Source organism: Pagrus major, chromosome 6 (genome assembly GCF_040436345.1).
Source record: "Pagrus major chromosome 6, Pma_NU_1.0".
Classification (NCBI taxonomy): domain Eukaryota; kingdom Metazoa; phylum Chordata; class Actinopteri; order Spariformes; family Sparidae; genus Pagrus; species Pagrus major.
The window spans coordinates 9,960,843-9,985,166 of record NC_133220.1 but is presented as its reverse complement, the minus strand read 5'-3'; the positions used below and the strand labels follow the sequence as shown (position 1 = coordinate 9,985,166).

The 24,324-nt window shown below is 41.2% G+C and overlaps 1 protein-coding gene across 1 annotated transcript; it reads left to right on the top strand.

Moving 5' to 3' along the window:
- The first annotated feature begins 1,942 nt into the window (after positions 1–1,942).
- Positions 1,943–20,133, top strand: lrig2 (leucine-rich repeats and immunoglobulin-like domains 2). The gene is made up of 18 exons (XM_073468178.1): positions 1,943–2,546; positions 3,670–3,744; positions 4,017–4,151; positions 4,653–4,796; positions 5,029–5,172; positions 5,466–5,609; positions 5,918–6,061; positions 8,774–8,854; positions 9,234–9,305; positions 9,510–9,578; positions 10,928–11,091; positions 11,414–11,725; positions 12,444–12,725; positions 13,149–13,589; positions 13,771–13,923; positions 15,244–15,384; positions 15,634–15,903; positions 16,880–20,133. Exons 1-18 carry the CDS (start codon positions 2,359–2,361, stop codon positions 17,110–17,112), a joined length of 3,192 nt encoding a protein of 1,063 aa, XP_073324279.1. The 5' UTR covers positions 1,943–2,358; the 3' UTR covers positions 17,113–20,133.
- Positions 20,134–24,324: the final 4,191 nt, after the last annotated feature.

Below are 24,324 nucleotides of genomic sequence, written 5' to 3'. Positions count from 1 at the left end.
AATCATTAATAACATGCAACATATATGCAACAGGTCTACTTTGCAGGGCGTTTCATGCTCTCCTGTCCGATCGACGGTCTTACCTGTTCAGGTTCGCCTCCAAAGGGGTGCCAAGAACATGAAGAACTTTTTGCGTATAATCTGGTTCCAGGCGACATGTTCGACCAAATTGTGGAGTTACTTTTCTTCTTTTTTGTAAGAATGCAGGAACCTCGGTTTGTGAGACTTGTTGAAACATGGTTGATTGCGGTTTGCCTCAGACAGACTGATGCGGGAGCGACAGTATGTGCGGTGGCAAAGTAGTGCTGGAATGTGATCCCACTATGTAATTTGAGACAAACTCTGCCCTTGAGGTTCGTATTCGCAGAGTGGGATTTTGGATTGGATGATTGGACAGATGATGCATTTGCTCGGTACCTCCCATTCATTCATTCAATTGGAAATTAGGCTATGAAAAACTGCCCCGGGCCGCTGCTTGGTAAGATTTGGTCTCTGAGATGGTAATGTTGTGGAGAAGAGTATTCAGATTACAAAAGTAGAAATACCACCCTGATAAATACTGTCTTACAAGTAAAACTCTGCTGTTAAGTGAAAGTGTTAGTAAAGCAGAAAAATGCACTGAAAGAATTCAAAGCAGACTTTACCCTGTGTTGTAAAAAGTACCCAAATGTCATACTTGAGTAAAATTCTTATTACTTTGATAAAAGTTAAAGTCACCCACACAAATAGTAGGCTACTTGAGTAAAAGTGTTATGGTATCTGATATTAAAAAGGTGCATGTGACGAAGAGCACATCGTCACCTGGCTTTGCACGCATGGCACCACACACTTTGGACTGAGTGCGACTACATATGCACTTTAATAATTGCACAGACACTTTAAGAGGAGCAACAGCACTTTATTGGAGACTTGCACAATACATTTTAACAATTTTTGCACATTTGTATGGATATGTACTTGATTTACTTGAGTAAATGTACTTAGTTACAATCCACCACTGAAGGCAAAACCATTATGTTGATATTATTTAGCGGACTTAAATCATACTGCAGCTGAGGAGATAGTGACATGAAAGAAATCTATAGAAAATGCTCACATCTTCTGTACACACATTTCCTTAATGGATGGTCACACTGTTCCACTAGCTGAACTTGAAACCCCATTTTGACCTCAGGTTTAACAGTACACAATCAAGGGTAATTAAAACATATTATCCAAAAAGAGGTTTTACAGCACAAACACAATATTTATTATATTACCATGATTTAACAAATAACAATAATAAGTAATAATAATCAACAGAATGTGAAAAAAAGCAATGATACTTTTGATACTAAAATAAATCAATACATTCTAAAGTTTCATTTTATAAGTCTAATCTGATTTATGTGTATTTATTTTATTTTCCTCTCTTTTATTGTATTATATTCTGGTACATTTTATTTTATTTCATTGTTTTTACTTTTTTCTGCGTTGCTGATGTTTTAATTTTTTTCCCCCCGAGTTGTAACTTTGTTTAGAACGATTCTGTATACAAACTTTACAATTATTATTACCACTACTGCTTCTGATCAAAATTAAAGCCCATAGCTTGTCCTGCAGGCACATGTTGCATAACTTTATTTTTTACAAACTGCTGCAATTCTACCCTAAGAGACTCTTAATTGTACATGAAATCCTTAAAAGAGAGAAAGCTGAAATTACCACCAATAAACACAAAGGATGTGAAATACCAATTCATACAAGAGCAAAACTTTTTGCTGTGTACAGTAGACTACCATAAAAACATATTGGACTGACATCCAATCAAATCGCAGCATATATTTGACAAGCGTAAGCACGGACCAATAGAAAAACACTAAGTACGCTGGAAAGGGGCGGGGTGTAGGATATCCTATGTCATCAACTCAAGGCGCTTTGTTGTTCTTTCGGGATAGAAAGACGGAGGAAAAATACTGTAAACATTCAAGCCGAGCAAGGATTATACTTCATTTGGTTCAATACAATCCGACGACAACCAAGTGTGGAGTTAAAACCGATGTCGTCCGGTGGAAAGTGGCGCATTTGTGGGACCAAATCACTTCAGCGTTAACGTTAGCAACTCCGGGAGGGTGTCCAGATTGGAGCGGAAGGAATTCCAGGCACTGGGAAGAAGGGGGGGAGAAATCTGCTGCGATGCCTCAAGCGTGTCGGATAAAAGCCGCCTGGAATAATGGCACTTTAAACCTGAAGTATGTGTTCGTTTGACTGATATCAAACCGCGGGAGCAATTTTAATGGTGATTTTGTAACTGTTAACGTGCCAGTTTTAGCGAGTTAGCCACGTAGCTACGTAGCCTCCAGTAGGAAGTCATTTAAAATGGCGGAAGGTTGGCCCATTCCTTCGGCCCTTGTCTTCATGCTGTTGAGTTTGAGTGCCTGGGCTCTTGAGTCTTGTCCCGCTCCTTGCTCGTGCTCCAGAGGACAAGATGAGGTTCATATTCTGGACTGTAACAGGAAAAGGCTGTCGACGGCTCCCCAGGACCCACCAGATGGGATATCCCAAGTGTAAGTACACAGCCGGATAGACACAAGTGTGTTGAAGTTAGTCCTCTACTGAATCCACAGCACTGATTTGTTGCTCCACCAAAGCATGCACCATAACATACCAAGAAACCCCGTTTAGATGTGTTTTATCCAGTTCACCCTCTTGATAAGATTGTGTTTGTGTTTTGGTTTGCTTAAAGACATAGACTTTGGGCATATTTTCCCATTTTCTCTTATTTTTTTATGAAGACATTAAAAGAATGATCATTACTTGGGTTTTCACAAAGCCTACTAGAAATACCCAGAAATATTAATATTTGTGACCATTTTTCAGACCATTTTGTGACACTGATGCAATAATAATGTATACTAGTAATTAATAATAGTATGGTAATGCAAGTACACCCTTTTTAAAGATCAATTAACTTTTAATTCTTAAGAATATTCAGACATTGGAATTGTAATATGAAACATTAAATAGTCCACATCAATAAAATCAAACCATATTACCAAAACAATAAATTAATATGACTCCTGTTGACAATAATGGCTTATAAACACAACAGGCAATATTAGTTGATGTGTACAAAAAGCTTAAAAACGTACAGGCCTCATTTATCAAGTCACTGTATAAAATGTGACTGACATAGTCTAATACTACAGTCTTGCAGTAAATCTTAACTTCACTGATGTTATAATGTTAATTTTGTTGTTGAACCTTTCTAGAGAGGTGTTTGCGGTCACTTCGGAGGTTGTAGTTTATGGTGTTGAGTTTTACTGCCTAATATTAATACGGTCTCCCAAATGATCATAACTTCTTTAAAACGTTTCAAAAAGAAAGGAGCATTATAGTACTTACGATGCTAGGATTTGTCTCTGTTCTGTGTTGTATTGTTTATTAGTTTGTAAGTTTATTAGTTAGGCGTACCTAATAAACTGAAAGCTGAGAGCAATATAACGTCAGGGAGGACCGGAGTTAATTACTCCGAATTTCTAGTACTTTTGGGAAGAAGCAGTGTGAGCCGTGATCTGACTGATACAACGGATGTTAATCTAAATCATTTACTGTGCCCACTTCAATTTGCACAGTTTTTTCAGCAGCCTCTTTGATATGATACTAACGTTATGTTGAATTTCATTTCAGCACCATGAATCATAACGAGCTGACCAGTCTTCCCTATCTTGGAGATGTTTCCCCAAATATCACCTCGCTGTCATTGTAAGTATAGAATCTCCTTCAGGTTTTCTTGTCTCCCCTGTCGCTCCTTTAAACAAATACTCAAAATAAGCCTTTAGTTTATTTATGTTGTTTTTATGCTGTTTTCATGCCTTTTTGTCTCTTGTATAGTAATACCAAAACATTGGTTTCGTACCATGTACCTCATCTTGATGGGGGGATTTGAGTATACCATAGACAGACATAGGTTGTCTCAGTAATCAGTGTAATTAAGCCTTTGAAAACTAATACTTGATTATTTTTGTATGATTTAGAGTTCACAATCGGATCTCGGAGCTGTCGATGCATCAGCTACAGCCATACGTTTCCTTGGAGACTCTGGACCTGACATCTAACTCCATCTCTGAGCTCAAAGCTGGATCCTTCCCCTCCATGCAGTTGAAATATCTGTAAGCAACAAAGCTTATTTAAATCTTCTTCATTTAACTTTTTATTAATCAAGGAATTTAAGAACACATTATCTACAAGTATGGCCTAACGGTACAAGTTTAATAAAAAATGAAATAGAACTAGAAATTTAATTTATCTACCAAGGTTGCAAAATACAGCACACTTATTGTATTTTAAACTGGTTTATTGTTATGACAGGTGAATTTGTAGAGTAACTAACAGTATTAGAAGGAAAAATGAGCTCTGTATAATACAACAGTAAGATAACATAGTGTTTATGGCTGTTTTACAGAACACATATTAAGCAAAGTAGTACTATTCAATGCCAGACATTTTCAGGTATCCTTATTATGTCACAGCAAATCATCTTGTTGTAGACCAACTGGCTTTGTGGTGCCTCCTTCTATGGATATTCACATACACAGTAGGTGTAACTATGGAGCAAACATTATTCTCCTTCTTGATTTTACCTCTAATGTTTCTGCTCTTTTATCTCATAGGAATTTGAGTAATAACAGGATCAGCGTCCTCGAGCCTGGCTGCTTTGAAAACATCTCCAGCTCCCTGCTGGTGCTGAAGCTGAACAGGAACAGATTAGTTGTGCTGCCATCCAAAGTCTTCAAACTTCCGCAGCTTCAGTTCCTGTAAGTATCATATGATGTGTTTCAGTGCAAAACTAAAATCGCTGGTCAAAAAATGGAATGGTTGATAGTTTGTAGACAAATCTGTGAATTTTCATTTCATTCTGTCATAGCAACTCGGACTTAAGTACTTGGCTGAGTTTACTGTAAATCCAGTCCAAAAATATTCCAGCGGCCCTGCTTTTGTGTATGAGTGCACATGGTTGAAATAAACTGATTCTCGCCCTGCTTGTAGTGAAATGAAGCGTAACAAGATCAAGATTGTGGACAGCCTGACATTCAAAGGGATGGACTCACTGAGGTCACTGAAGATGCAGAGGAATGGCATCACTAAGCTCATGGATGGAGCCTTTTTTGGGCTTAACAACATTGAAGAACTGTGAGGACACACTTCACACTCTACTTTCAACACTTTTAAAGGAGTAAATGCTGCATAGAGTGTAAAACCTTTTACAATAGCAAAATAGAGGTCTGTAAATGCACAAAGATAGGTGGGGAAAACCCTAAAGTACGAAGAAAACCTCATTACTTATTCTGTATTTTTCCAGAACAAACTGCTGGTCATGCTGTCGGCCATATTTGCTCTGGTAGATTTGTTCTGAAAACAAATCAATTTACATTATGACAGTTGTTTTTGTTAATGCTGGTTTGGTTTTCCCATCTGTCTCTCAGAGAGCTGGAGCACAATAACCTAACCGAGGTCAACAAAGGTTGGCTGTATGGCCTTCGCATGCTGCGTGTCCTGCGGGTCAGCCAGAATGCTGTCGGCATCATCCAACCAGACGCCTGGGAGTTTTGCCAAAAGCTGGAGGAACTGTGAGTGTGTTTGCTTCATAGCTAAAATCCTAAGAGTCCCCACTTTCTTTCATAAGCCCTGGGCTCTGAAATTCATTCCGTGTGCTCAGAAGAGTTACTGTTATCTCACTGCAGTACTGTTGGCTGTCTGGAGCTGATTCAGCCTGTCTTGCCTCTGGTGGATGTAGGATACATTTGAACAATGTTCTGAAAATGTCTAATTTTGGAGTATCATCTTTGAATGTGGTATTACATTAACATACGAGACTGCTGTTAACATGAACTGTGTTTGAACTAATCCTTATCATATTTGTGGTTGTTTTGTGCAGAGACTTGTCCTTCAATCATCTGACTAGACTTGAGGAGACAGCGTTTGTTGGCTTAGGTCTCTTGGAGAGCCTGAACCTGGGAGAAAACTCAATCAGTCATTTGGGAGAGGGAGTGTTCAGTGGCCTGGCAAGTCTGCGCACCCTGTAAGTGCTATCATCAATACATCTGTCTAAAATCTGTGGTACATTTTTGATCTAAGAAGTGTAATGAACCATGGTATGCAAAATGTAATCAAGTCCTGGCATGTTCTTGGCTCTGTGCATTCTCATGAAGGCTGCTGACGAAAGTAGGTCTTCTCGTTTCACTCTTTATGTGTAGTTCTTGTCCCGTCTTGAATACCCTTTCCGGCTGATCTTTAGTGGTTTGGGAAAATAACAGTAGCATTAGCAGAATATTTAACCTACTGCTTCTAATATCGTCTTTGTTGCGTTCTAATCCTGCTTGTCAAGATTCATCTGTTGTGTTTGTCTTAGATCCAACCACCCAATGTGTAATTTCCATAGAGTCCTGTTCTCTTGATTTTGTGTCCTTTGTCCTTTCATTCAATGTGGGCATCATGCTGATTTCGAAAGTTGTAGCTTGAACTTGAATCTTTAAGCATTGGTGTCAGGGCATTACAACTGGCGTGTACTTAAGTGTTACTTAACAACTCGTCTGTGGAACTAAGCTACAGTTGTTGGGGTCATTGTGTAAAATACATGAGGACATGAGACATGAGGTTGCTTGACACCTGGATGTGGTTGTACATTCTGAAATCCACTGCTGGGGATATTCATCAAACCTTTGTGGTGTGTGAGCAGACAAAAAAAGTGAGACTGTTCAATATGTGACCGTGAAACCGTTGGCTGGTGGCAATTCGTCAGAAACAGAGGCTAACTCGGCTAAAACAAGCTAGTCTCGACAATGAACTAACATTACAAGGGTGTTTACTTGCGTATTAGTCTACAACTCATCTGTGGACGTCAGCTACAGGTTTTGGGGTCAGTGTGGCATTGTTTGACAGATCTGGCATATTGAAACTTAATGACCCAACCTCCTAAGCAATTGTTGTGTTCAAAGTAAGGGGGCGATCTAAAGATCAACGTTAAAGATCGAAGTACATGCTCTACAGATAATGAGTGCATCAACGTATATCTTTTCTTGTAAATGTCCAGTACAATCAGTAACATCAGTGTTGTCATGAGTGTATTAACTTGTGGGGAAACGTCGTCGCCGCGGCATCCCAATCGATGTGAACCGTATACTGTATAAAGGTTGATGTAATATTGCGCAGGGGAGGGAGAGTGTTGGTCTCAACACTGTAGCTTAGCCAGAGGCCAAGAGATGAAGGTTGATCGAAATCTTTGCCAGTGTAGGTAGACCAAGACTCGCACTGCTCTGGGATTTGAGTTTGTTTGCTGTTCAATATTTCATCAAGCAGGGATGATATAATATCGGCATGTAATATGCTCAACATTTTTCAGTGTCTACGGAGCATATCAACAAATAACAAAGCAGCTCTGGCTTTGTCAGGGAGAGAAAATGGGACATGCTTTCTTGGGTGTTGAATGCAATAAATTGTTATGCACTGCTCTGTTTATCAAGTTAATGGGAGTTTTCTGTTACAGTAATGTGCTCCTGCATTCATGCTTACTATATCAGTGCCAAACAACACATTACTTGGTTTGAATATGGTATAAGTCTGCTGCCTTTACACACCAATTCTATTCACAAAATTAGTTTGTTTGCAGAATATTGAACCCCTATTACACTGGATAAAAAACTCACTAACACACACCGCCATCTGGCTTCTGTCTTTAGGGGAATACGGTACAATCTGCATTCATTCCGGGGTCAAATGATTCTTCTGTAGTCACAGGTGTTTATCCACTGTGATGGAAACACGACATTCAATTGGGCACGCTCATTTTCACCTCTTTTCTGGCATGATGTTATAATGCACATTGAAGTTCCAGACATTGGCCTGCAAATACTTTTCCGTCCGTCTCCATTCAAGCAGCGCTCAAACATCACTCAGTCAGCATTGAGTTTAAAAGAGAGACTGAAGTAAATGCTAAAAAAAGTAACCACTGTAATATTGTCACCAGCCTCCTTCTGTTCCCTGTTTTCAGGCACGTTTGTGACAGGGAGACAAACTTGTCTACTGGCAGTGGAAAAGGATTTAATTGCCTATTTGTTGCCTGTTTACCCGCATTTAAAAAAAACCTGCATCTACGTTGTCAACGTCTAAGTTGGACTTAAATGACACTTCTAAACAATGTTAACACCACCACAAAAGCTTGAAAATACTCTAGCTATGGGTAAAAAATATCATCCTAATTTAGAAAGTACGTCTTCTTCATCATACATTAATCTGTGTCGAGGAAAGTGTTGAGAAGAGAGCGAGTTGTGAACTCATTATTCGCCACACAGAGTTCTGCGAAAGCCACTGAGCTGTAAAGAGAACATATTTGGGAGCTTGACCGTCCTGGGAGCTTTCATGGGAGAGGGGAACTGGAAAGTGCCGAAGTCCTTTCAGAGGTGGCCAGGCATGAGCAAAGAGAAACAAAAGAGCCTATGACCCATCCTGTAAACACAAGGCCTTTCTGGGTTTCCAGCGGACCCATGAACTGTCCCAGTGCTAAACAGAGCCAATTAATTTCCCCTCATCAGAACAGCGGGGGCAGCGAACTGTGACACACTGTGGAAGTATGGTGTCTCAGATTGTTAGTGTCCTAACTGAGAGTCACTGCCACTGACAGCCACAGTGGAGATAATGTGCCCTCTCTGCGGTCTTTAAAAAAAAACGTTTGCAGGAGGAGTCATTACATCTCCAGTCTCTTTGGAGATCTAAAATGTGACTCTTTGTTTTTCAGTGATATCCGCAATAATGAAATCTCCTGGGCCATTGAAGACTCCATTGGTGTCTTTGATGGCATGAAGAAGCTGAACACACTGTGAGCACTTTACATTTTACACATTTATATATAGATGAGAACACAGACAGATTTAGATTTAATACATTATGCATGTTTCTAGAGTATCTTGCATTTAGAAAATTAAAGCAGGTGCATCATAAATGATGCATCTGTGTTCCAGAGATTTGACTGTATACAACCTTATAGGTAGAATATAAAGCTTTTTTGTGCTTGACAGGTTTTATTTTGCTGTGAAGTTGTTTCTCAAGGTTATTTTAAGGCTGGTCAAATGTCTTCATTTAGTCTCGATGAAAAGATGCTGACACAGCGGTTCCAGTGTGCAATAAAAAGTTACCCAGCAGCCCGTTTTATTGCAACTCTCTTACTGAACATAATATAAAATCTTTTTATTTTCCAGAATTCTACAGCGGAACAAAATCAAATCAATCACTAAGAAAGCGTTTGAGGGCCTGGAGGAGCTGGAGCACCTGTGAGTAAAGCCGCTGCACACTCTTGTTTTTCTACACAGTTAAACTCCAGTCTCAGAAGGATCAGTTATTATTGTTGAATGATTAAAGATAGCAGGGGGCTTTTATTACACTGAGATGTTGTTGTTGTCTTGTGCTTGTGAAATGCCATTTTGATCAAATCGCATCATAAGTGTGTCTGATCCATATTTCTGTCCTCTCTGCAGGGACCTCAGTAAGAATGGCATCATGTCGATACACCCAGAGTCGTTGTCCCATACGAAGCTCAAAGTCTTGTAAGTAGACACAAAATGAATCTTACAGCTCTCATTAGCACATTTCGAAGCCACCATGTCCCTGTGTTAATATCGCTTATATGACTGAATTATTCTTATTGCTTTCATTCAAAGCTAATTATGATGATTAAGTATCACTGCAATTGCAGGACACGATTGGCATTTTTAAGTCGGCATTGTGTAGTCGTATGAAGAAGGTGTTAGGCTCTGAAAGTTGTTGACCTGCTGTAACAGTTGGACAAGCAGAGATTTCTGATTCAACTTTTGAGCTGCAGCATCGTCATCTGCTTTGTTAGGGCAGTTATCTCTCCTGCCTGTGAGGAAAGACAGTGGAAATGTTAAGTCTCTTGCCTTTTTGAGGTTTTGATTTTAGGAGTGTCTCTCTCAGGCAGTGGCTAACAAATGTATCATGACAGTAGTCATATCCTGTGATTAATTAGTCTGCTGCTCTAATAGAATATAGCACTATTTTCTTGATGAGTGGATAAAGTGGCTTTGCTCACTAACCTAGCTAGAGGAACATAATGGCAACACCCTTGTAATTAAGATTTATTTTAGGATAAAGTGTGTTAAAACATGGTGTTGTGAGCAGTGAATCAATTTTCCTGACTTGATTAAGATCCTTTTAAACTGTAATTTGGTTCCTATGTTTGGTTGCCTTTTGATGTCTCCTGCTGACTGGTTTAAAAATATGACCTTGGTAATGGTTACGCCTTTCAATAACCTCTTTCTATAAACAGAATTTGACCATTCACAGCAGTTTTATACGGCTGTTTATCATTGTTTGTTTTCTGAATTGTTTGTTTTTTTAGTCGTCTAGTGGGATTGTTTTCTGTATATATGAACTGCTATAAAAGTTGCCTCAAGTGACATTAAAGTTTTATAAACACACTGTTTTATCCACCAAGACTTGCCTTTAGGGTTCAGATAAGCAAGGCTATTTTAGCAAGAATCATCAGTCATTGTTAAAGAGCCACCAGAGCTCTGTTTTCATGATATTGGGTATAATAAAATACAGCTACTCTTGCTTGCCTGCTCACTGTTACTCAGTTACAAGCGGCACTGGACTTATTATTGTTATTTTGTCAGAGGGGATAACAGCCCTCTTTGAATTATTCAGATAATTTAAACCTTCATTTTAAGCGAGTAAATACAGGTTTGCTCTTCTAAAAAGGGTAAATTACAAATCACTGTCTCAAATGTTCACAAACAAATCCTGGAAATCCCAAATTCACGTTCATTTGCTCAGTGGGTACATCTCATCCTTTTATCTCTGCAGTAATTTGATGATTCCAACTAATTTTACAATGACTCATCTCTCGCTTCCTCCATTACCTTTCTGTTCTCAGTGTCCTGAACACGAGCAGCCTGCTGTGTGACTGCCACATGCAGTGGCTGGGGCCTTGGTTGACTGACAGCCAGTTCCAGCAGTCTGTCTCCGCTATCTGTGCTCATCCTGCCAGCCTTCTTGGCCGCAGTGTCCTGTCCATCAGCGCGGAAGAGTTTGTTTGCGGTCAGTCCAATTTTTTACTTTTTCTTTTTTTGTATACCGTTTCCAGTCTGATCCAATGCAGGTCATCTCTTGTGAGCTCAATCTAAAATTGTTGGCATCATCCAGAAAAGAGCATCGAGTTTTCTTTCTTAGTTCCACACTCTAGCATATTGTGTCACTCTGGAAGTTTACTTTCCACAGGTTTAATAAACAAAAAGTCCGGAACAGTTTGGGAAAAACTCTTCTAATAGATTGAAGCTGACTGTTTTATTGCTCTTCCTGAACTGGCATGCTTAATATAAAAATGCTGAGTTTCACATTTTCTGTCCCTGCTCCTCCACAGATGATTTCCCCAAACCTCATATCACAACTCACCCAGAGACGTGTGTGGCATTGCGGGGAAACAACGTGACTCTAAGCTGCGTTGCGTCCAGCAGCAGTGATTCGCCAATGAACACAGCTTGGCGGAAGGATGGGGAGGTGCTGTATGATGCAGAAGTTCAAAACTACGCCCGGTACCAGGAGGGAGAGCTGATCTACACCACTGTGCTTCACCTCCTAAATGTCAACTTCACCGATGAGGGGCGCTATCAGTGTGTGGTCTCAAATCACTTTGGCTCCAATTATTCCAACAGGGCCAAGCTTACTGTCAATGGTGAGGACGTTTGTCAAAGACTGTGATTAATGACTGTCTGTTTGGCTCTGCAGTCTGTTATGCTGCTTTTCCACCAAAATTAGCGAGTCTACACAGGTTTTTTTAGATGCGAGTACACCCGCATCTGACATCACGCCAGGAATGCGCCGGAAATAGTTGTAACAGAAGAGAAAACAACAATAGACCCATTGTGAAAGAAGCGTCTGTAAAATGGTCGATCAATTCTTTTAAGCATCACTACCCCCGCCAAATGATTCGTTTCACTATCATCATTTGAGCCTTTCAGTCCAATAACATTTTGAAAGTCGAGAAGACTCACACGATTAAATTATTTTATCCCCATTCAAGTTAGCCGGGTGCTAAACTGGAAGTTAGCCGGCTCGGTTGGTGATCCAGGTATTTTCATACCCGGGAAGTTGAGCTTTGTCGGCTTCAAAACACCACTGAGCAGCTTTCATAGGAATGAACGGGGCTCTGCCTCCAGCGCTGAGTCCAGTAATAAAACCTCTCTGAATAGACGGCATCCCAAATTCCTTCCTTTATACTAACACCATTATACTAAACACTGACCTCTGGTACTGTTCATAAAATTGTATATCTGAGGGAAGTGTTTCAACCCTTAGATTTAATTGTAGCAGTTATTTTAACTCTAATCTCTGATACAAATGCGTCTCGCCTTCAGTGTCCCACCCTTGACCTTCTTCTCTTTATCTTTTAGAGCTGCCATCCTTTCTTAAAACTCCCATGGATCTGACAATCCGGACTGGAACGATGGCCAGGCTTGAGTGTGCTGCTGAAGGTCATCCATCACCCCAAATTGCTTGGCAGAAGGACGGGGGCACTGACTTCCCTGCTGCCCGAGAGCGCAGGATGCATGTGATGCCAGACGATGACATCTTCTTCATTGCTAACGTGAAGACAGAAGACATGGGAGTGTACAGCTGCACGGCTCAAAACGCAGCTGGCAGTCTGTCTGCAAACGCTACTCTCACCGTCCTGGGTGAGTCACCCACCTGATTAACAGGGCATATTACTGATGTTTTTACTGCTGGGTCATTTCAGCTGAATCACTGTGCTCAAATTGGCTGCTCATTTATGTCTTTCACTCATTACACATCTTTGTTTTTGTGCTTCCTCCTCAGTAATTTAAAATAATGAAGAAGCAAATACAAACCTTGTTATACCATTGCTGTGGGGAATACTTGAATCTGGCTGTGCAGAGCCTCTCTGAATCTACTGTTAGATTACATTTCTTAATGAATATGAGTCTGAGATTTGATTTAAGATTTGCGTTGGTGTATAATCAATAACTTTTTCTAATTCTAAAAATAACTAACTTGTCCTTACACAGATCCATCTGACACAACTGCCACAGGGATAATCCTTATTAAATCAAAAATCAATGAATCCTCTTCTCTTGCAGAAACTCCATCCTTCATGCGACCGCTGGAGGACCGAACAGTGGCCCGAGGTGAAACTGCTGTGCTTCAGTGTATAGCTGGAGGCAGCCCCGCCCCTCGTCTCAACTGGACCAAAGATGACGGGCCTCTGGTACTCACCGAGCGTCACTTCTTTGCCGCAGCCAACCAGCTCCTTATCATAGTTGATGCTGGTCCTGCTGATGCTGGGAAATACACCTGCATCATGTCAAATACTTTGGGAACAGAACGTGGCCACATCTACCTGAGCGTCTCACCATCGCCAAATTGTGATACCGGTTCGGGATATGACCAGGATGGCTGGACCACCGTGGGCATCGTGGTGATTGTGGTGGTGTGTTGTGTGGTTGGAACCTCGCTGGTGTGGGTCATTGTCATCTATCACATGCGCAGGAAGAGCGAGGACTACAGCATCACCAACACAGGTCAGCAGTTTAGACACATAACCATCTGTGACATATTTAGCCTTATTTGAGGCTTAACCCGATAGGGATGGCTGTTTGAAAACCATGAAATGTGTCTGTGAGGACAGCACTTTGTTGTGAGGATGAGACTGTTTCACAGAACTCGATACCGTGTCACAAAATATGTCTCTGTCTGTTCCAGATGAGATGAATTTGCCAGCAGACATCCCCAGCTACCTGTCCTCTCAGGGTACTTTGTCAGAGCCGCAGGAAGGCTACAGTAACTCTGAGGCTGGCAGCCACCAGCAGCTCATGCCTCCGCTCTCCAACGGATACGTCCATAAGGGCACAGATGGTGAGTAATCTCCCTCATGGATTTGGTGAGCGTTTCCTGCCATGTTTGACAAACCCTTTGTCTCAGCGCCATGAAAGACGCTATTTTTACTCTTTTGTTTTCTGGTTATCCGGAATAATCATTTTGTGGTATCTATGACACAGGCTTTGATTTATCACAATGACAAACATGATTATGTCATGATATTGATTTAACAAGTATGGGTTTCTTTTGCATGACATAAGCACACACACAATTATTTATAGTAATCATCTATGAACTGCACATAAAAGGAAATCTCTGCTAAGTTTATATACACACTAGTTTTCCACTATTATTCTGAATATGATACGTATCATGTAAACAACATATTCCCTTTATTATACCTTTTTTGGAATGTAGCATTTTCTGTTTTAAACATGTGGGATATGCAGATATTATTCAGGTTTTAGGAGCCTTATTGGACATGTAAACAGCGTATTAGAAGTATGCATCTCAATTTGGGTGTCGAGCACAGTTAACAACACACAGCCTGATGACTGTTTACAATCAGCTCTGTGCGTTGCCAAGCTGACAGTTTGCAAGGCTGGTATAGAGACGCATGCACACAAAGAATCCCACATTTCTGGTTGGAAGGAGAATCAAACCTCCTTTTGAAATAAACCCACATTTTGGACATGCTCAAATATCCCACTGCTGACCTTTTTAAAGAAGGTGGTTGAACAAATGAAAGATGGAGTATGCAGGGCTGGGGTGAACGGGAATAATTGTGGAATAATCATTTTCATTAGCAATGCACACAGCTTAGTAGAATATTGTCTTTTTGGAATAAGGGCAAAAAACAGAATATTTTGTGTGTATAAACATCATTGGTGCCTCCTTCAGCTGGAACCCAGTAAAAACTTACTATAAAATTTAAGATGTTTACTGTGCCTGGTATTGTCTTGTTAGTTTTTTAGTGCTATGCCAACTCATATCTGCTGCTCATATTCTCATCTAACAGGTTGAGTTATGTCAGCATTGTGATCACAAGAAAACAGAGTTTGTCAAGTCAACATCATGAGATTATGGGATTATTGAGTGACCACAAGAAATCAAAGACACACAGATACACTGCTACCTCTCTTGCTGTCCACTGAATTGCTTCTGACACGAAAAACAAACAAAAGCCTTTCCTGAGAAAAATGTCTTTAAATGAAACAGAGCTTACCCAGTGTCCTTTTCAGGATTCAAAGGTTTTTGGACCCTCCCATTCAAATTAGGTTCTTGTTTCTGCTTTTGTGTTCTCGGATCAGATCCCTGCTGAAATAAGACACTGAATAATTATTATGTTTGTCCCAGGTGTGTGTTATGGAGACACAGGCAGTGAGGTGGAAACTGAGGGGAACGGCATGCTGCACTGCAGGGTTGGCTCTCTGTTCACTGGCCGCAACAGTTTCCACCCTGGAGAGCCCCGTGAGGGACTAGCTGGGCTCCCCACAGGTTAGTCTCATCTACACACTAATGGTTATGTGGTTTCTATGTATTTTTAAAGGATTTGGTTATTTCTGCTTTCTTAATGTTCAGCATCTTTCTTGTGTAAGGGATTTTAAAACAACTATATCTATGCATTTCACTGGGCCCTGAGCTTGTGTTATAAGTCGATGAAACCAAGCTCAGGAACGGGCCTGTAAACAAACAACAAACATATGGAAAGTGACTCTTATCAAGGTGCTTCTTCTGTCTTGCCAGGTGGTGCAGGTCCGCTGGTCATCTGCTCCGACTGCTACGACAACGCCAACATCTACTCTCGCACTCGGGAGTACTGCCCGTACGCCTATCTGGGGGAGGACGACACACTGGATAAGAGTCTACCGGGTCTGAAGGAGAGCTTCAGTGAGCATGCACAGCACAAGGACACAGCACTGGAGAGCCTCATTAGCAACCAGGACTCCTCCATCTTTCTCACCTCGCACGATAAAAGGCTGAGCAGCCACTCTCCCCCGGAGCACTATGCTAATGGTGAGGCAGAAATTCCAATTTTACCTTTTTTGAACAGGATAGTGTCTTCATCCTTTGTCTAGGTGCAAACTATCATGGCTTATGTGCTGAGCTTCCTTTGGGGAAACATGTTGAATTTTCAACGTGCAGCTACTGAAAAAGAGAAAAAAAGCAGGATTCTGAAAATAATGTCCTCGCCTTTTGCTGCTTGGCTGTTATAAATCTTGCAGATTCTCTGGCAAGTTTGCTCTTGGCTTACCATTATAGACGGTATAAACACTGAGGTCATTGATTCGCCGAAGACAGTTTTTTACAGACTGAGAGATTTCCCATGCAACTGGTAAACTCGGGACTGTATTTATTAGTTATTGATTTTCCAGATATGACCCTGTTTAGACGGATGGAGGGTTGTTATGAAGGTTGTCCAGGTGATCGGAAAATACGGCTAACATTATATTCTCTGTGGAGATTAGATGAGAAACAACTGTGTGAATAATGTGAACAAACCAAAAATGAGATACTTAAATGCGGTTTATCAATAAACCAAAGGTCTACTGTTGCAACTAACCATTTCTTCATTGCCGATTAATCCGTTGATTATTTCCTCAATTAATCATTAATGGCTGTTTGGTTCATAAAATATCACAAAGTGGTGAAAAATGTGGGTCAATGTTTCCAAAAGCCCAAAATGACATCCAAATGTCTTGTTTTGGTTGCAACATACATAAAGATAATACGTTTACTGTCACAGAGGAGTGAAGAAACTAGAAAATACTCACCTTCTGAAGACTCATTAATGGAATCAGACATTTCTTTACTTAAACATTACTGGAACTGATTGAAATTGTTGGAGACTAATTGAATAGTTGACATTGTGATTGCGTTAAAACATGATATGGATTTTTGGCCACATCGCCCGCCCCTAGTAAGCGTTCTGGAATCAGGTAGTTGGAGATAACGTGCTGGCTGCTAAATGCTGCGTTTTACTGTCTTGCAGATTCCCTTAGTCGGTCCTTCTGGGGAGATGGGGAAGATCCGTCCTCGAAACCCCAACCAGGCGCGTCCCAACACCCAGTGACTGTTCATAGGACACCTCCTCTGGCTTCCACTGCCAACGGGGCAGAGGAACAGAGCGAAGCAGAGGTGGACTGTTTTCCCAGCCAATGCACAAAGGCCCACAGAAGTGCCTCTAATAGGACTAACCCTCAGGAGCATCCTGCTCCCACATAGGTCCTTACACTCCACCTACGTTCTGCCTCTGATTCCTCATTGCTGCACCCCCGCCCTCTTCACCCACTACCTCCAAAGAGACTCCTCACACTCTGCCAAAGATGCTCTCTTGTATGTTTACATTCCCCTTTCACTCAAGAGGACATGCTAACGTTCTCCACGGTGGAAAGACTGCTGTGTCAGGCTGGAGAAATGGACCAGTGATTAAAGTGACCTCCTTCTTGACACCTCCACCTCTGCAGGACCCATCTCTCCCACATCCTCCACTCTTCTTTGTTCTCTTTCTAGAGAAAGCTATGAATGTATGCTTTAAAGAGCCATGTCGGATGCTGCCACGAGAGAAACCGAGACATGGTCGGGTCTCTATAGGCTCTCTCCTCCGTCCCTGCTGCTGAGGGGCTGAAATTTGTTTCATCATTCCTGGTACTTGTTGGAGCAGCCTGCGAGACTTTGGGAGAAATTACTAACCACCTATTCCCAAGTGGGGAAAAATGGGGTTCAAACAAGGGACATATGTAGCTCCCTGACCAGCAGTTTGTGGTTGTTAATATAGGAAAGAACACGCGTCCCACATTCCCACAAGCATCCCGACTGACTCTAAACTATGCTATCTGGTATCCTGTTATGCAAATCCCAGAGACAGTGACACCAAAATGTGGTGTATATTATGAATATATATGAATATATCCTATATCATCTTTATCTGATCTTGTTTTTGTCCTATGTCAAACGCAGTTGTTTATTCCTTCATTTTGTGTCTTTGTAATGATGAGCAGTTCGGGGAGAAAGCATACAGTTTTTTTTGCACATGTGACAATCATGGTTTAGCTGGCTATTTTCTAATGGTTGTCTATTGGATGGCCTTTTTCACAAGCATTCTCAGTAACCTCGATCAGGTGACGACTTTATGGTTTATGTGTACAGTATGCACTGATTTGTTTTCCCTTTTTAGCATATCTTACAGGCACTTAATTTAATGGTGTTAAACTTTATTATGCAGTGTGCATGCCGTTTTAAATTGTGGTGGTTTATCATCACGGTTTTATCTCAAAAGGTTCACGATTCTTCCGTAGATATTGATTAAGCCTAGGTTCTCACTTGGGACTGTGAAAAATGAGAATGTATTGTTTTATTTTATAAATGTATGTGTACATAAGGATAGTAATCTATTAAATTCTGTGTCCTACTAGTCCATATTGAGGTTTGAGACTTAAGCTGCAGTAATTTGAAGCCTTTATCGTCCCAGAAGTTTTTACCTGTCTGTTCAGGTAAACAAGATGGAAACATTTTTCTTGAGAAGTGGGTGTTGTCTTCCTTATAAACTTTAAGCGACCGCTATCAAACAGCTGCCAACTTCAACAAACTGTACTGTTTCTAAATAACAGCTATGAAATTGCTTTGAGGTTTTGGAAATGAAGATGCCTCATGTAAAAGAAATTATGTCTTGTTTCATCATGTTAGTTGTCCTTAAAAAAACAAACCTCTTGATAATTGCACTTCAGAGTTGCGCAGATGTAATAAGCTTTGTTTTGTGACTCAGAAAAATATCATAATTGCTCAACATATTAGGCAAATCACACTCAGCTGCCTGTTTATTACACGCACCTAGCTCAAAGCAGTGCAGTATAATCCAGCAGTTGTGCGATACGCCCAACCTTCGGCATTAGCTAGCATCAGTTTTAGCAAGGTGTACCTAATAAACTGGCAACTGAGTGTATGTCATAATCTTTCTTCCCGAATATGTCTGACAGCATATTTAAATTATTTTTGTTATTGTCATTTCCGTTACGTTGATGATCAGTACTGCATCATTTATTTTTGAACAAGAAAGGAGTGTTCAAGGGTACTGAGTTCAGACACTACAAATCAATAATGCTGACAGTGAAAATGTATGATGCTATATTTTCTGTATTTTCGATGTATAAATTATTGTTACTTCTTATCAATAGTTAATTGACTACAGTTATGATCTGGGCCCGATCAGACAGTGTGTTTTGTAATCTGCCTTTTTTGTTGAAGCCTACAATGTTTGCTAGGCAACCACCAAATTACCTGTGATTGAACTGTGATTTTGCTGTGCAGTAAACCCGCAGATCTGTATCTTTTGAAGTGCTCGACTTCCTAGCATGTAGTTAGTTAGCTCTAATCGAGATCCAGGAGCTTTTCCTGGAGTATGTTCAGTTTAAGGCTCTTTAGGATGAGTTTTCAAAATGACGTCAGGCGCTTTTCTGCTCTGAATTGAAGTTTTCTCGACTCAACTTTCTCAGACGTAAGATGCTCTAGGCATCTAAAATGCTGACTGCCTATAGAAAACAAATGGGGGGAAAAAATGCCTCTCACTACAAAAATTACACTGTCTGACCCGGGCCCTTAAGCAGCAAATGATACCGGTACACCTCCTTCTCAGCGGTACTTGCAGATGTGATTTCCATGTCGGTCACTCTTTTTTAGTTCTCACTTGTTTTCATATTCTGTTATTCATGCTTGCCTTCAGTTGCCAGATCAGCACATTCCGAGCCCTTCCCTGCGAATTTGGCATTTCCAAGAAAGTTGGAGACTAACTGGTATTATTTTTTCAAGCCAGTTGGAATTTTCCTCTGTATTTTGACACACGCCATGCTTCAGTGGAAGCAGATTTTTTCTGTTGGCCAAGGTCAATTTCATGCCCCTTTTCTTTTTTTTTAAATGAAAAATTGCAGTGACAAGTCATTGAAACAGAGCCACATGTCAGGGGGGATACGCATCGATTCTCTGTTCAATATTTTTTTTGCCAACACAGCGTAACATAATGTGCATTTGTGGTGTTTTATTCTCTGAACGTCCTTTCTGACTTTATACCAAAGTTTAGCAGTAACTGCTCTGGCAATATCCAATGCTGCTTTTTTTGTATTGTTGAAGTTTTGCATTTTGTTTTTAATAGTATTTTTGAAACCTTGTTTGCCTGTACATTCTGTAAAGCATGTCTAAAGAGCCTTTTTGTTACGTAGCCATTACTCAAACATTAAACATGAATTCTGATAATTCTGTTTGGATCATGAATGTCTGCCTCAACACTTCTATTAGGTAGAAATAGGATCCTTTTTTTATAAATTATTAAAATGTTGACTGTTTTCTTCCCCAAGGTGACGTATTTAAAGTGTTTTGTTTGTCTGACACCTAAAGATATTGAATTTACAAGGATAAATAACAGAGAAATGCAGGAAGTGCTCACATTTTTAAGCTAAAACAAGCTCATGTTGCTTTTAAAATGCCCAAAACAGTTCATCAAGAAATTGTTTCTGCTTTCTGCGACAGTGTCTGTCTTTCCTTTTCCTGACAGAGGGCTTAAAGAAAAATGAGAGAAAATGTTCTTCAAGGATTTGCTTTAAGGTTACATGTAATTCCAAGCACAGGGGTCTCAACCACAACATGATTTCTGGGCACACCATGGAACAATTTTAAAAGGCCAAGCCATCCATAATCTGGATTTAGTCATGTCAAGCCAACGCAAAGCCAGCTAATATGGGCCTTTAAAAAGAGAACTGCTAGTCCATCCTCATTCTTGACGTTAAGAAAAAGACCTCATTTTTTAAAGTCCCTCCCACATAAATCCACACAGGAAAACACTGGCTACAAGCTGAATGTGAGAGCACTCCGGCTTTTAAAGTCTGCATTTCGTTTGGATCCTCTCTCCCCATCAAAGACATGATAGCATTGTTAATCATCCCCTACAAGGCGATGAATTATTCAGCACAACGTTCGGGGTGGCAACTCTGTATTTAAAACGCAGGCTTCTAATGCATCACACCCGGAGAACAGAAACCACTGCTGCTTCACAAATACTACAGAAGGTGTGTTCCTTCCTTCCTTCCTTTCCACGCTTCCAGTTAGAACGTTAATTAACTCGCTGACATACGACCGTCCTGTGAGTCAACGCCGCCCCAAATTGTCAAAAAATCCATCACGGCGGATTTGGAGAGGTTTTGGCAAAAGCAAACTGTTCATCGTTTATAACACGCTGTGAAACACGACGACAGATCTCCAGGGATGAAGTGACATTCACAAAGTTTAATTAACTCCACAGCTGCACTTAAACACCACTTCAGCTTTGCATCGTCTTGTATTTTGAAACATTTGTCATGAAACCAGCATTTAAAGACGACAGAGCTGTTATGTCCCATAGTGTTGTCAAAACATCAGGATTACAGATGTGTGTCTATTCTGAAGACTTGAGACAGTTTCAGCACTCATTTCCACAGCATCTATATGCTTGTACTCAGGGGTGGAAGTAACTAATTGCAGCTACTCAGATTACTGTAATTGAGACCTTTTCGCGGCTACTTGTACTTGAGTATTTTTTTCTAGCAGGTCATTTTACTCATATTTAAGTTTGCATTACTTATGAGAAGTGTAATTTCAATAAAAGGCAAAGATCCCTATGTGCACAGTTGCGTTCAGGAACATTACCTTCAGCCTTGGAGACCGGCAGGTTTAGTGGCACCCCAGAGAGGAGGACAGACTTTGTTTGTTGTGTGAGCTAAGGGACATACTCTTCACTAAAATGTCCTCCATTTGTGCTGATTTCTTTTGGTTGGCTGATTATGAAACACTTGAGCTGTGCTTTAGGAAAGGTGCCTCTTTTTTTGTAGCAGATTTTCCTTGTTGTGTTTTGAAGAGAAGGCAGATTATTTTGTTTAAGACCGAGCTGCAGAATGACTTGTAACGTCATGATGAAATGAAATGTAATGAATGCATTGCAACTGTGTTTTCAGTTGTCTTGCAAACCCATGAGGGCTGGGCGCTCCATGTGCATGACACGAAAATAAAAAAATCAATCATTACGTGTTGGAATCTACCTAGTTACTCAACATAAGGACAAAAAAAACATGAAACTGTGCAACAGGTGCACTGAAAGAGAAACAGAAACCTCTTTGATTATATACATCATTTTAATACCAGCAGTTTTACTTGTAATTGCGTAATATTTCACTGATATAACTATACTTGTACTTGAGAACAGATTTTCTTCACTCCTTCCACCACTGCTGGTGCTAGCCGTGATTTCTTACACTCCAACAATAAGGTGACACATGCAGCGCTGCAGTGCACACACAGGCCCACCTCCTCCCTCTCCTCTGACTATAGTTAGAAGTACATCAACTTAAATGCTGTTAGAAGCTGCTTGACTCACAGCACACATGCCTTGTTGTATCTAATCGTTTCATAAAAATGTAAAATTTGATGCCCTCAATGCCCAAATATCGATATTTTTCAAGGTATTGTATCAAAGTCAGAAATTCCAGTATCGTGACAACACTACTACTACTAATAATAATAATACATTTAACTTATACAGCACTTTTCAAAATATTCTCATACATATCAAAACGGGGGGTTAAAAGTTGTAGGCCGTTTTAAAGAGGTGTGTTCTGAGGGATTTCTTGAATGTGGTCAGCGAGCAGGAGTCTCTGATGTTCTTGGGGAGTGAGCTCCAGGGGGTGGGAGCAGCGGGAGAGAAGGCCCTTGGCGTCAGCTGACCGGAGGGTGCTGGTGGGAGTGTGCCTCAGGTGGAGGAGTAGGGGGGCAGCCAGGTTGTGGATAGCTTTGTAGGTGATGAGGAGAAGTCTGAAGTGGATTCGCTGAGGGACAGAGAGCCAGAGGGTCTGGGAGTAGGAGTTCTCTCCTCTTTATTTGCATGTGTTTGGTTTTGAGGTAATCCAAAAGAAGTGGAGTAAGTAGTCAAGTTACATTACTTTTACTGACCAGGTAATAAGTAACCGTACCAGAAAACATTTTTTAAAGTAACCCTCCCAACTTTGTGAACTAGTTGGTACAAGCACACATAACGCATGAGCTCATGCTCCCAGGCCATGTGGTGTGCAGGCTGTGGGTCCAGGTGGGAGTGTAGTTTCCCCCTCGAGTCAAAGGTCAGATTTCCAGCACTGAATCTACTTTAAAGATGGTAATTTATGCATTAACACAGTACAAGGTGACTGCGAGCGTTGTTCTGTGTGCGCAAGAGGAAAACAAAGCTGTGATGATAATGATTAAGTCAATTCATAGGTCATGCGTGGATAAATGCAGCTGGAGGCAGTCGAGGGTTGTTTTCGTGCAGGTATGTGAAAGACCTGAGGGAGAGCTGGAGCACAGGGGTGGATTCTCTGGTTGTGTCAGTGGGTGGCGCTGTGGAGACGCTTATTAGATCAAACGGAACGTCCTCCCGGAGACTTCTCACCTCGCTCTGTACAAATTAAGCGTCTTAATTAGGTGTAATTTGTTTTGCACGCTTCATATTAGGATTACATGCTCCGCGTGTTTGTAGTCAGTCCTGTGTGTCACACTCACTGTGCCAAACATCCGAGAAGGCGCTCCTAAATGTTACAATAAATGCAGGTAAACATACATTCAAGACAGGGGCTATATGACAATAAGTTACAATGAGCGTTACTGGACTCATACAGTGTGTTTTTTCTTCTTTTTTGTCGTTTAGTACCGCAGCACACCGGAGGATGGAGCCAGCATGAGCGTCTGGAAAAGCGCCGCCGCCGCTGAGCGTAAAAAAGGGGCGTTTCGGAGCTTGGCAACATCTCTGTTGGCGGTGCCAGGTGTGTTCAAACCTGTGGCAGACGAACGCTCGCAGATGTCTCTCAGCTCAGTCACCGTGGGCTGGATCTCAACTGCTTCAACCGCCTACCGGTGATCGCTGCCGCCCGTCTGTTATTTCCAGCCTGCCCACAGGTATGAGGGATTTCTCGTTGACGCACTACATTTCAGCGACAGACGCTCCACAATCCGCCGCCGAGTGAGTAAAAAAATCCTCTGTTTACATTCTGTTTTGGCGTCGGGAGGCTCGTCCAGAGGAGGCAAAAGCGCGGATATGTTTCCAGAGTAGCGATGGAGAGCGTCAAACCCGAATTGTCTCCTTTTTAACCATCTCGCCGCTATCAACTCGCCTGCTTTTACGCACAAGGAGCGCTTGGAATTATTGCAGCCCAGGCGGCGGTGCGCACACCGGAGCACAAGCCCGTGGGATGACAGTGCTCAGCGGCACATCCACGGGGTGAGAACCAGCCTCCTTAATGTCAGGAAGATGAAATCCTCAGCAGGTCGGGAGAAGAACTCAGGAGGGTTTATTAGGCCGCGTCACTTCGCTTTCGTTTAACAACAGCGAGCCGAGGCCACTGCAACCAGTCCGATCTCGAGTATAGTTGTTGGGAAAAAAAGGGAGTAACC

Coding starts and splice junctions, on each gene's coding strand:
- lrig2 (XM_073468178.1), top strand. CDS start 2,359: ATGGCGGAAGGTTGGCCCATTCCTTCGGCCCTTGTCTTCATGCTGTTG. Junction 8,855..9,233: donor ATGAAGAAGCTGAACACACT/GTGAGCACTTTA, acceptor TTTATTTTCCAG/AATTCTACAGCGGAACAAAA. Junction 11,726..12,443: donor GGCCAAGCTTACTGTCAATG/GTGAGGACGTTT, acceptor TTTATCTTTTAG/AGCTGCCATCCTTTCTTAAA.